At 40.7% G+C, this 13,452-nt stretch overlaps 1 protein-coding gene across 6 annotated transcripts in view; it reads right to left on the bottom strand.

Moving 5' to 3' along the window:
- The window catches only part of exoc2 (exocyst complex component 2), a 150,351-nt gene that overhangs the window by 15,226 nt on the left and 121,673 nt on the right, over positions 1-13,452 (bottom strand). For all 6 annotated transcript variants that reach the window (XM_037769780.1, XM_037769781.1, XM_037769783.1 and 3 more), the window contains 5 exons: positions 10,703-10,783; positions 8,485-8,630; positions 5,994-6,075; positions 5,765-5,867; positions 4,675-4,793 (listed from right to left, as the gene is read on the bottom strand). In XM_037769780.1, the coding sequence (XP_037625708.1) occupies positions 4,675-4,793; positions 5,765-5,867; positions 5,994-6,075; positions 8,485-8,630; positions 10,703-10,783 (531 nt within the window). The remainder of the gene's footprint in view (positions 1-4,674; positions 4,794-5,764; positions 5,868-5,993; positions 6,076-8,484; positions 8,631-10,702; positions 10,784-13,452) is intronic.

Raw genomic sequence — 13,452 nt, 5'->3', positions numbered from 1 at the left:
ACTTCCTCATCAGGTTGGATGAGTTCCTGTTCCCCAAGGGGTCGCTGACCTTGACCACACACACACACACACACACCTGCTTTTTCTCTAAACACACACACACACACACACCTAACTGACTCCTGTTTAAATGTCGTTTATTTCCCACGCTACAGAATATTGAACACTCATTTTTCACAGATTTTCACCCAAAAAGTACAACGATTTTTTTGCTTTTTATTAGGGCTGTCAATCGATTAAAATATTTAATCGCGATTAATCACATGATTGTCCATAGTTAATCTTGAATAATCGAAAATGAATCGCACATTTTTGATCTGTTCAAAATGTACCTTAAAGGATTTAATAGTCTTATCAACATGGGAGTGGGCAAATATGCATGCTTTATGCAAATGTATGTATATATTTTTGTATGCATATTAAATATTTTAATTCACATATCTTGAGGTCAGAGGTCAAGGGACCCCTTTGAAAATTGTCGTGTTAGTTTTTCCTCACCGAAATTTAGCGCAAGTTTGGAGCTTTATTTTTAACCTCCTTTGCAACAAGCTAGTATAACATTGGTGCAAATGGATTCCTTAGGTTTTCTAGTTTCACATGATGCCAGCATCTTCACTTCAGCTTTAAAACTGATACAACCTAAAAACCGCAAGTTGCATTAATGTGTTAAAGAAAGTAGCGGCAATAAAACTAATTTGCGTTAACGCGTTGTCGCATTAACCTTGACAGCCCTACTTTGTACCCATATTGTATATACTCAAGGAACCAAAAAATGTTAAGCTTCCTGCTGCAAAACACTGACCACCATATTTAACAGTAAACTAAGTTGTTGTTTTTCCGAGACGTTGGCAGCTAAGAAGACAGAAAACAGGGATGAAATAAAAATCGGCTCCAGAATCCCTCCAAGACAGTAAAAAAGAAAGAAATGCCAAAACTACTACTTTGCCCTGCAAACTGTATTGCACTTTTGATTTTTAGCTTGTTTTTTTTGTATCTTTATTTCAATTTCTTTTTAATCAATGTTTCACCAGCTTTTTCAGATGAAACAGATAAACTGAATAAAAATAAACTGATAAATTCCTAGATTTCCTGGGGGAGAAAATACAAATTCAAAAAAATGACCCTCAAGAATACGCTACCCTGCACTGGTACACATGCAAACACTTGATAAACATGCTCATTGAAGTGTAATAATTAACACGTTTCTCCTGGAGTAGAGTCTAAAATCACAACCGCATGTTTCTCAGTCAAATGTACGAACATTAGAACCCCTCTAACTGTTCACTGACAAACCTATTTTCCTACGAGCAAAATTTCCCGCTAATTGTATTGATATTGGCAGAAGAAGCGCTGTTCAGGAAATAAGAATACTGCAGTGTATAATTGAATCGGGCAGAGTCAGATTGCAGCACCGGGGCACTATGGGAGTATTTAGACATACGGAAGCAACTTGCGCTGCTATGCTTCCTCGCAAGAGAACTGGAACGTGGGGCTTTTGTTTCAACAGAGATGGATGGGTCTATTTCACATTTATGGCAATTTATCGGGTAATTAATGGAATCATAACTCCACCAGAACGGCCTCTGACCTCATATTCTGGACTCGGAAACACAGGAGACAGAGAAAATGACATCAGTTACGGCGGACTTGGCTGATCCATCACAGAGGACTAATCCCTGCCACGTGTGATGCTGACAATTGCATAAAAAGATGGCTTATAAATACACCGAGCTGGTAAATGTGATACGAGGAGGAAGAGGAGGCCGCCATCAGAGGGGTAGGCTGTGAGGTACCGGTAAGGGGAGATTCTGGCTATTTGAGAGGAGGGGTACGGGTGGGAGGGAGGGAGGGGGAGGGAGAGTGAGGTCGGAGGGGAATGTAGTGGATGTGGTTTTATGATGGTGGCTGTTCAAGGGCTGCCTGGGTGGAGGGATGTTTCAAGAGGCACGGGTTTCGTACTTGGGCGAGAGGTGAGCAGCAAAGAGCGGGGATGGTAAATAGCTACCAGGTGTGTGTGAGGGGAAGGGGTGGGGATAGAGGGGCTCTCTGTAAAGTGTGACAGCAGAGGGGACAGGAGGCAGCTGGCTGCGGCAAACTACAAGAGTAGAATTGACAGAAAAACAGATGGATCTCTATGTGTATAAACTCAGCTATTATGTCTTTCAGAGGTTGTAGCGGGCTCAGTCTTGAAGCTAGAGTGATACTGGTTTCATATAAAAAAAACCTAAAGAATCGATTGGTACCAACCATGTCATGTTAGCTTGTCGGGAAGAACGATAAATAACTCTCCAAAATTAGGCAAAATTTTGATGAGGAAAAACTGGCATGGTCATTTTCAAAGGGGTCCCTTGACCTCTGACCTGAAGATTTGTGAATGAAAACTCTGACATGAACAGAGTGAAAATCTGTATCTTATTAAAACAGATGTTGACAAACTGCATAAATTGTAGTTGAAAAAAGGTAATAAATCACAATATATAGCAATAAATCGTATCTAGGGCTGGGAAAGTTAACGCGATAATAACACGTTAATGCAAATTCGTTTTAACGGCACTAATTTCTTTAACGCATTAATGCAATCAATATATGCCATGTGTTGATTTGAGCAAATTTTCTATGTTAAATGAAGTACCTGTGAGGGTTTCTGGACAATATTTGCCATTGTTTTGTGTTGTTAATTGATTTCCAATAATAAATATATACATGCATTTGCATAAAGCAAGCATATTTGCCCATTCCCATGCTGATAAGAGAGTACCTTTAAGGTACATTTTGAACAGATACAAAATGTGTGATTTGCCTCTGGTGATTCCCACCCCTAGTAGCCTGTGGAGCTTTTGACCAGTAATCGTTTTTTGTATTGTGTGCCCTACTCGTACCCAAACCAAGCCCTCCCCTGGAACAACGCTGTGCCGAGCATCACAAACACTCACATGTCCTGTTATGTTATTAGAAGGGTTTTACAATAAAATTAAAAAGTTTCCAAGATTTATACAAGCAGTCATTTTTGTGCCAGTCAGCCAGCCGACTCAGCCACATAAGGAATCTACTGAGCATGCTCTGTGTGCCCAAAAAGTTGGAAGCCTGTAAAATGTTTTTGCTGTACTGTATGCTGAAAGTGAGCAACTACTGTCATCTTGGAACATGGTGTCCAATTCTCTTAATAAATCCAAGACCCAAGCGAGGATGCACGTCTCTGCACGAGCACATGGGTAACATGATACACATTCCTGTTGATGGTTATACATTATTCCACTGATCGACAACTATTGGCGTTAACAAACCAAGAAACCAGCAATGCGCCAGCAAAAAGGCAGGGAAGAAGAGGACTGCTAACATGGATGTTAACAATTCAAAATATTCCAAAATTCGGTTTTTCAAACATTTTGATGAGAAACACGCTATGTAAATAGTAGGGTTGCAACGTTAAATCGATTAGTTGTCAACTATTAAGTTAATCACCAACTATTTTGATAATGGGTTAATCGGTTTGAGTAATTTTTTAAGGAAAAAAAGTCAAAATTCTGATTCCAGCTTGTTAAATGTGAATATTTTCTGGTTTCTTTACTCCTCTATGACAGTAAACTGAATATCTTTGAGTTGTGGACAAAACAAGACATTTGAGGACGTCATCTTGGGATTTGGGAAACACTGATCGACATTTTTCCACAACGGAAAAGTCATATCGGTCATTGACAAATGACCTGTTTTGTGTTTTAGGTATGAGGACTTGTTGTGTAAAGTAAATGTGTCAGAATTGTAATTTATATAGAATATTGTTTGGATATAATGTTCCTCTTGAATCACTGTTTATTTCCTATGTCTTTTACTGTTACATTAAAGTAAATAAACTAACTGTGAATGTGCAATTTTGCAAACCAGCAATTTTCAAAATAGTTAGGTTGCACTTGATTTGCAATGCAATTTCAGATTCACTCCCTGCCACATGTTGCTCTGCTGTGGAATGCATGCGTGGACTGAAAAAGGGGCCATCCCTGACATGATAATCAAGATGATATTTAGCTGTGGAGAGGCAGGGAGCACACCAACCCCCAGATCCATCAAGCCTGAGCCCCGGAAACCACTGTTACCCTTAGCATTAGACATGTTTATGTTCCAGCTGCACTATGTGAGGCAGCCACCCACTCACAATGTATTTGTATGGGTGCCTTTGTGTGAGTGTGGGTGTATGAGTGTGTGTGTGTCTAAGCGTGGTTGTCGAATCGCTGTTCTTCCTGAGCGGACGGTTTCACATTCACATTTTTTTCTTGCTGGCTGATTTAACAGAGGAACGGCTTAATTGGGGTTAATTGTTCCAATCCATCTGTGAAGCCGTGTGTGAGCGAGAAAGAGAGTTATGTGTGCGTGCGTGTGCAGCAACATGTCGAGCCCTGAAACCCGAATCCGAAGCCAATGCTCCCTCGCTTTCATCTTATTCATACATTCATGAAAAAATAAACACGCGGGCCTCGAGTGGAGCAGGGGAGGGCGGTGACGGAGAGGGGAATGCAAGCAGGGAGCTGGTACGACGGAGACGCAGCTGGTCTTCTCTCAGCTACCCTCACAGACTCACATGGCATTCACCAGCCGCTGGATTTGGGAAACGCTAAATAGGGGCTTTTCACTTCATGTGCAAAGCGAGTCATTTCAGACATGTGCGTGTGAGTTAGTCACCTCTCTGGCCACCGATGAACTCGTCTCTGCAGTCTTGCATCAGCTGCAGGATCCACTTGTACTGAGCGTAGATGCACTGCCATGCTGGGTCGCCTGAAGCGTGCAGGTCAGACAGGTACCTGCATGTGCACAAACACACAGGTGTGAACAACTTTACATAAAAAAACAGGTACGTAGACATCAGAGGAAGGAGGAGAGAGCAAAACAACAATCACGACGAATTCTATTCATTTGATCCAAAAACACTTCACCCTCTTATACACCTCTCTACGCATAATCATCCATCGCTCAGGAGTCGATTTCCTAGGTATCACTCAGCGACCTGTGGGATGTCAGATGACTCACTCTCTGAGCTGTGGCCTGGCTCCCTCTACTGTCATCCTATGAACCAAACCGCTCATTTGTTTCTCATTAGGTGGCATCTTTCAAAAGATTGAGCAAGGCACAAAAAACACACACGCATGCACGCAGCTCCCACCGTCCACGGCAAGAGTAAACAAGAGCCGAGTGGGCGTTCAGAGCCGTGCCTGATGCAGGCAGGATGAAAGATGTTGCCGTGCGGTTGAAAACTGGTCTCTGTGATCCTGACAGGTCGGTCTGAACAATAATAAATCGGGAGCGACCACAAGTATGAATGGGCAGAAAGGATAGAGGGGGAAAAAGAGGGAAAGAAAGGCAGAGAACGGAGGGAAAATAGAAACAGAAACAAGATGACGGGACAACAGAAAGCTGAGAGGATCAGTGAACATTTGGAGAAAAGTGAGAGGCCGACAGAGGAGAGTGGATGCAGGATGAAGTTCTGTTAAACGATGACACAGACGGATAGGCATAAGAGATATGTCATGACTTTATATTTCATGTACACACTCTCTTTGCATTGTGTAGAGATTGTGTGACACGTGAAAAACTGCCGGGGAGAAAAAAAAAAAAGGCTTCACATGTAGATAATGTACCCGTTAAAACTGTAAAAACTAGGGCCGTCAAAGATAATGCCAAAGAGTATGAGATGTATATAAAATATGACGACAGGGAGGAATACAGACAGATGGTATGACAAATCCGTTGCAGGATTATGAAAACGTAAAGAGACCTGATGTATCTCTTCTGGTCATGCAGCGTCGACGGGGTCTGCAGCAGTTTGTCCAATAAGAGACTCCTCAGAGCTCCGATCCTCGTCTCAACCTCAGCATACACTAGAGCAAGGTAACAGGAAAGAAATATTCAAAATAGAGAGCGTAGATGAAAAAAAGAGTGATTTTTTACTTAATTTCATTTTTTTGTTGAGAAAAAAAAAACTAAAAATAAAAGAAAGTGTTTACCTTTTTTGAAAACCGGGACTTCAGTATTGCCAAAGAGAGATTTGGCTTTCTCATAGTCATTGATCACCACATCGTAATCACCCTGAGAGAGAAAAGGTCAGTTCAGTTAATAATGCAGCCCAACTCATCAATCGTGACACACTGTGTATTTAAGCCTCTCTAGCTCCACCCTCTGGATGACAGCCATCCAAGCTGCACCTTAAAACAAATATACACACATACTGGGGATAGAAAAAACGGTATTAAAAATAACAATTAATAATTAAAAGTGCAGCTTCACAAGAATCATAGTGTTGAATGCTCTTTTTCTTGTAGGGCTGTGGGAGTTCTCAAAGCAGCTTGAGACAACTAGGAGTTCAAAAAAGCTGACTCAAAACCGCTTTTATTAAATATGATAGACTGTTTTGAAAATCATGACAACATTTGTTAAACACAGAATAACTACTCAAACACTACTGCCTTAACAATTACCACAGACTTTAATCAACGCCTCTGTGCCGTGGATTGTTTTACAAAAACTGTACATCGTGAGCTTTTGAGTTATATTTATATGTATATATTTATGTATTTAATTGCTGCTGTGAGGCCGGTTTCCTGTTAAAGGACAGTAAAGTGAAGTGAGGTGAAGTTACACATGGTGGTGGACTTGTAAAGTCATGGGAAGCTTCTCATGGGAGACATAAGGTTTTATGATGATTGCTCTGCTGGGTCTTATAATAATAACAGAAGGATATTAAGCCACAGGACTCTGTGCACCATAAAGCATTTTTCTCTGTTCCCATATTTTTAGATGACAATGGGCCTCATTCACCAATATATTCCTAAGTCTGGTCTTAAGAAAGGTCCGAAGAAAACTCTGCGTCAGATTCACGTCGTGTTCTTACAACTGTGTTCTTATAATGAAGAATCCCATTGTCCTCAAGGACAGGTAAACGCCCCACCAATCACCATAAAAGGGCATGAGACTGCAGGACCGTGTGCTCACAGAAATATAAAAGTTGAGAGAATTAAGTCTAGAATACCCAAATGAAAGTCTAAAGTGGGTGGGCCAAAGTCTATAATATTTGGTAATTGGCAAATCAGTAATCAAGTAGAAATTATGATAAATGATGAACTAGATAGAGTATATGGAAATACATTTCTGGAAACATACAAAGCCAACCCTAATCACATTTTCATGCTACAGAAGAGAGCTATAAGAATTGTAAATGATCGGATAATTACCAACCAACCAATGCACTATTTATTACCTTGCCTTACCTATTATATGCTTTAAAAGTTTGTGATCTAGTCGATCTTAAAACTGCAAAGATGATGTAAAAAACACAAAATAATCTGCTTCCTGACTGTATTCAGAGGTTGTTAGAAATTAGAGAGAGCCAGTATGAATTTAGGTGGAATATGTATGTTTAAAACAAGGAATTGCAAATGTGTAGCTGCAAAATAAAGAAAAGGTTAAAAATAAGGTAGTAAACACATATAAAAACTGAGCTATGATTATTATCTTATATGAAATGTTTGGAACTTTGTTTTTGTTTTGTTTCTGTAAACCTAGCAGTGAAAGGGTTAAGGCCTATTGGGTATGCATAATAAGCGTAAGGTTTATCCAATACCTTTCTGGTCAGTATTTTTTTGTTGTCTCTTTAATTTAATGCCTTATTGTTATTTATTTATTTTTATGTGCATTCTTTTTGGAAAATAATTCAACTTGTCAATAAGGACCAAAATAAATTACTACTTCTACTACAACAATCGTAAACAAATAACTTCAATAGTTCTGAAGTAGAGGTACCGAATGCCAAAAAAGTTGTCATATTTAATAGTGTCAGTAGTGGATATAAAAAAAAACACAAAAAAGATGCATGAGATGATAGTAGCTGTTCAGTGTGCAAGTGTTAGTGTAGTGTTTATTTATTTTAAAAGACAATACTGCTTTGTAAAATAATAAAAATAATTATTAAAAATGATAAAAGTATTTTTGTGATTTTATACAACTGAAGAACTGAAGAAAACGCAATAACGAATTATTTTTCTCGACATACATAGATTCTGTTTTTAACTAAGAATAAATAAAAAAACAATGGTGAATGTCAGAATCTTTGTGAAAACTGCACAAGTGGGTTTTTAAGAAGAAATTTCTTCTCAAGAACGGTTGATGAATGAATTGGTAAAATGTAATGTTATGACAGCTAAATGAACTCAAGGTTAGTTTCATGAACACGAAGATGAAAAAAATAGACAAATATACAAAACACTGTATGCTAAGGGAAGTAAAACCGATTTTCACCTCCTCCATCACTCAGAGAGCTGAAGGCTTTCCCATTATGATGAATGACCGAAAATCTCACTCCACATCAAATGACAGCATTTACAATTGTACTGGTGTGGAGGCACAGGGAAGCTGTATTTATTTTGTATTCAGCACTGTGTCCACACTGTATTGTGCTGGTGTTTCTATTGCTATTTTGTACATGTACTGTGTGGATAGTACCTTTTGGATATTGCGCTCAATGTTGAGTGGCAGGTTGAAGAGAAACTTGAAACGCTGCAGGACGTTGAGTGCATTGCGTGTGGAGTCGGCTTTGTCTTTCCGCCCCAAGACCTCCTGGAACAGAGTATCTGCGGTATCACTCGCTCCTACGAGAAACACAAAGAGAGCGAGAGTGTGAGTGAGAGCGAACGAGGCAGGAGCAAATGAGACGCTGGGATACTATAAAAATAAATGTTGATACCACATTTCCCTTTTAATGGCGACCTCTGGTTTTCTTCCTGCTCTGTGTGCTATCTGAGACAGTAGAGGCTGAGCTGCTAAGGAGAAAGTGACAGCTATCTCTTAGTCAGACAGCTTAGTGGAACCTTTGCACGACTAGCTGGCTTCGTGGGTGGCCTCGGATGTGCCGTCAAATAGAAAAAAACCAAGTTCTTCTAATCAAAACAAAGCCCAACCCCCAAAACAAAATCCCTGAAGGAAAAACAGCATGGGACCAAACAGAGGAATATTTCACATTTTTTCATTCGCCAGACTGAGTTGTCATGAAACTAACATTCCTATTTTGTGATTGGTTGACTGTTGCTGCGTGTTTTGACGCATGACTTTTTTGGGGGTGAACGGTGGCCTGGGCCCACTGGGCCACGGGCCCACAAGTCTGGGGCTGTGGGGATGAAAGCTACGTCCGGCTTGGAGGTTTATTTACTCTAGACTCCGGGAAAAGGACCTGCTTATTGACCCTCCATTAGAGAAGTCACATTATCATGTATGAGATGAGAGGGTGGGAACACAGGATCTGCTGAGGGATCTGCTTGTTAAAAAGGGGGAGATCTACAAAGACGTCTGAACATACACACACAGTGTACATGTGTTCGGTTAATGGACGGCATATCGGTGGGTGATAAGTTTGGCAGCACAGAGCATCAGACTGTTTCTTCTCATAATCACTTTGACCCTTTTGCTCTTTGAGTTTTATTTGGAAATAATAATAATAGGGTTAAAAGTCAACCCAAGAACATAGTGTAAAAATAAGTCAAAGTAATGTGCAGGGAGAGGAAAACCAACGCAAAAAGGGGACTTTGTTAACATGAAATCAATTAAATAATAGATAAAACAGTTTAAAGTTATTTTTTAATATGTATTGTAGGATTATGATTTTTGCGGGGAATCTGTACCAAACAAAGATGTTTTCTTAAGTCTGTAGAATATGATGTGTAGGCCAGGACATCTCTGCAGCACCACCATATTTTATTTAAAATGGTATTTTGACACACATTTCGCTTTTAACAAATATTGCGATTTCCTCCTCATTTGGAGATTTGGAAATTGCAGTAGGCCATAATGCAATTTTGATTAATTGTGCAGCCCTTCTTCTGTCCCCTAAAATCATCTTTTAACAGAGATGATGATGATGTCACATGATGACACGTGGGCCAGTTCTATTCAATGAGGAAGACTTTGAGATGCAATTTTATTGCTCTGAAAAACCCAGTAACTGAGCCTTGAGTTGAGATTATTATGTCACATGTAAAAGCTCAATATCCTATTGGAAACTGACCTCTGAGTGCATCTTTGAAATCGTTTGAATTAATGACCTGGAATATTTCCCTCTCTGAATTGTATCTTGTATATAATTTTTTAGAAAACCTTAACGTAATTTGTAAGAACTAGGGCGGGGCTACTACTGCCCACCCCTAGTAGGAACTGAAGTTTTGGAAAAGAAGAGCTAAAAGGATGCAAGGATTTGAAGCGGTTAGGAGGAGAAACGTTTTCTCCAGGGTTGCTGAAAATGAAACAGTATGAAAAGTAAAGCTAAATCAAATAATAATAAAGGGTGTACAGAAATTGATCGTCAACAAAATAACTTACTTTGCTAATTATGCCAAAAGATTTAGTTAATTTTTTACGGACATAATCAATGTGTTCTTATCAAAGAAGAATGACATCGTTTCTTCGTGCATCTCAGGCTGACTGGGAAGCATTCAAACAACTAAAAAGATTGTGGAATTTCATCTAAATTCAAATCTGGTTTCTTAAACCAGCTTGGAAACACGTCATTGTCATTGGCTATCAACGCATTAAATGACACAAGAAATTGGGCCCTTTATGTGCTAAGAGGATGTGTTTTGGGGGAAATGTCCCAAAAACTGAAACTTCACATTTGCAAAACATTTCTCAGTAGTTTCTCTTGAGGCTGAACTCTGAATGAAAAGATGCTTACTGTTGAGGATGTTTTCTAGTCGTTGGGTCATCGATCCCTCCACTCTCTCTGTGCCATCCGACTCCAGCCTCTGGTGGATCGCTGCAACACAAAAGTGAGTATTCATTTGTATTGTAAAGGACTGTGATGGACAAACTACAGTTAAATACACTAAAATAAAAACCAGAGAAATAATAAATGTTAGCATGAATGTTGAGGTGGGAATAAATGTGGAAAAGGAAACAAACAGTTCTCTACACTGTAGAGTAACCGACGTGCAATCCCCGGAGACAGGAACATTTTCAATTTCAGGAACCGAAGGTAAAACAATAAACAGGCCCTACCCCAGTGATAGATGGGAGATAACCTCGCCGGTCCTCCGCCCACAGATGCTGCTATTGAACCCACCCCCTACCCCCTCCTTGTGACTGTTCCCACGCAACAGGCGACGTGACCTCGTCCCAGCGGTGACTGTACTGGATCAATTCACCTAACCGAAGCCATTAACAGCACCGTTTTGTGGTCTTGGGACATTTGGAGCCCTTTGACCTGGAGGTAATGTGAATCTAAAATGTTTCAACTCTGAAAAATAACATTTGGGAGCGCAGAGCCGGAGGTCTGGATATATATATGACTGTTGCTGAGGGGGGTGGGAGGAACTCTCTGATGGCTTGTATCCATCACTTAGCATGAAGAGCTTTACGCGGGAGAGGGAATTTGAAAAGAGGGAATGAGGGGCGAAAAACAGAGAGAGCAAAAGAGGCAGAGCGAGTGGTGTGGCTGCCCCAGTGAATAAATAAATGGTGTGCAGTAGTGGGCAGCTGGGCGCTGAGAGCTGCAGTGTGAGTTTATTGACAGAGTGGAGGAGAGGTGGAGGAGGCTTAGGAGACCTTCTCATACATACTTGGGGAGCGATTCAAATATGCAACGGGCAGACATCTCAAGAATGAGACAGAAACATGGAAAAAAGAAAAAGTATAGCGATCCTCTCATTTCTGTTCTCTCCACTTCCTGCTTCTCCCACAACTACAAATGCTCGCTGTTAGCAGAGCTTGGACACAGCAGAGGGAGCGGGAGGCAAAGTGAAGGGGGGAGAGCTCTGTAAATAAATATGTGGGTCCATTCTGACAGACAGAAGCCTCAAGGCAGAGACCGAGGTATTCCTAAAGCCCACTGTTCAAACATGCCATTGCCTAATCGGTGCGGACGTCGCTGGCCCTTTCATGGACCTCTCGCTGACCGGCATAAAACGTGGCCAGATGCAAGTTAGGACAAAGGCACATAGACGTGGGAGTGTATATGGGAGAGCACAGGATTGATAGGGCTGAACACACAGGAAGACTAAGACACACACACTGCAGGTCTGCTTCACGTCTACACTTTCCCCCCCTTGCCCTGCTGCCACAGCTGTGTGTCCTCTGCATCTGTCACACACTGAAAGGCTGATGACGTCACGGCTAACCTAAACATCAGGTCAGAGTCCGGATAACACACGCAGCCAGGACCTGAGGAAGAGCTGTGGCTCCCGCTTCACTTCCTGGAACCATTGAGGGAAGAAAAAAATGAATAAGAATAAAAATACAGTGTCCCTGGATTCTAAAGCTGGAGATGTTTTGACTCCTGCCGGGGCCGGGGGCTCGGGGAATAGGCCCTGGGAATCTGGCATTTTTGGAACACGGTAGCCGTTCCATTTCCTGCATCACTGGGAGGCTTCCTGTTCACACAACAATGAAAAACCTCAAATTTCAACATTTTAGCAGAAACAACCCTGGCCTCCCTGACAGACTGTCAGTCAGTCAGTCAGTCAGTCAGTGAATCAGCCGGAGCGGCTCTGTCTCAGATGCATTGCTCAATTTGTCACTGAGGCGCCACGACCAAACAGTCGCCACTCCCGAAACCTTGCATTTCTTTCACCAGTCTGTGGTGGTTCACATGGAGTGTTTACAGGAACACTTGTTTATCCACTGCAGAAAAAATCCCTTCTGCAAACAACCAAAATATTCAAACAAATATCAAACAAGAAATCTGCCAACAGGGTAAGCAAAAGTGACTTCTTGATTTCTTGAAACTAGTATAAAAATCTGACCACTACAAAAACTATCTGAGCTCAAAACAAGCAAAAACAAATACATTATTTAATTAAATGTCCATTTGGCCTCACAACATACAGTACTTCCAACATTCTATCCCCAGTAACTAGACCACCTGACAGAAGTAAAATGAGTTTACATCTAGAGGATCTAACCTGTGACTTCATTTATGTCCCAAGTTGTCCATCCACTTTTATACATACTGTGATTTTGAAGTTAAAATATAACTTTTTATAACATCACATTCTTCTAACTGTTTTCTCTTCATTTTTTTGTTAACTTAAAAGCTGTTATATAATGAGATATGGGCTTAACATTTTGAACTTTTTTCCCCCTTGTAATCAGGGATGCACCCATCCAACTTTTTTTCTGATACCAATAAAAATACCTCAACTCTGGATATCTGCTAAAAAGAAATTCCAATCTTATACCTATGGTCTCTTATCCCAAATTTTAAATCTGTATACCAGCTATTACTTTTATGTAAAGTAGCATGAGGCCACAAATTACTTACGTCGGCAGCTCACTGTGACTTAATAAATTTAGCAGAAACACTGACATTGGATTGGTCAATCTGGTCGATAACAGATCTGCTCAATAAGGTCAGTATCAGCCCCTGTATCGATCTGGTGGTTGGGATGGGATCCTTTAACCTCACCAGCCAGATGGTTTGTTGTCACA

The sequence above is a fragment of the Sebastes umbrosus genome, chromosome 5, assembly GCF_015220745.1.
Source record: "Sebastes umbrosus isolate fSebUmb1 chromosome 5, fSebUmb1.pri, whole genome shotgun sequence".
Lineage (NCBI taxonomy): Eukaryota > Metazoa > Chordata > Actinopteri > Perciformes > Sebastidae > Sebastes > Sebastes umbrosus.
The sequence above is the reverse complement of the archived record's forward strand: the minus strand, read 5'-3'. Positions and strand labels throughout refer to the sequence as shown.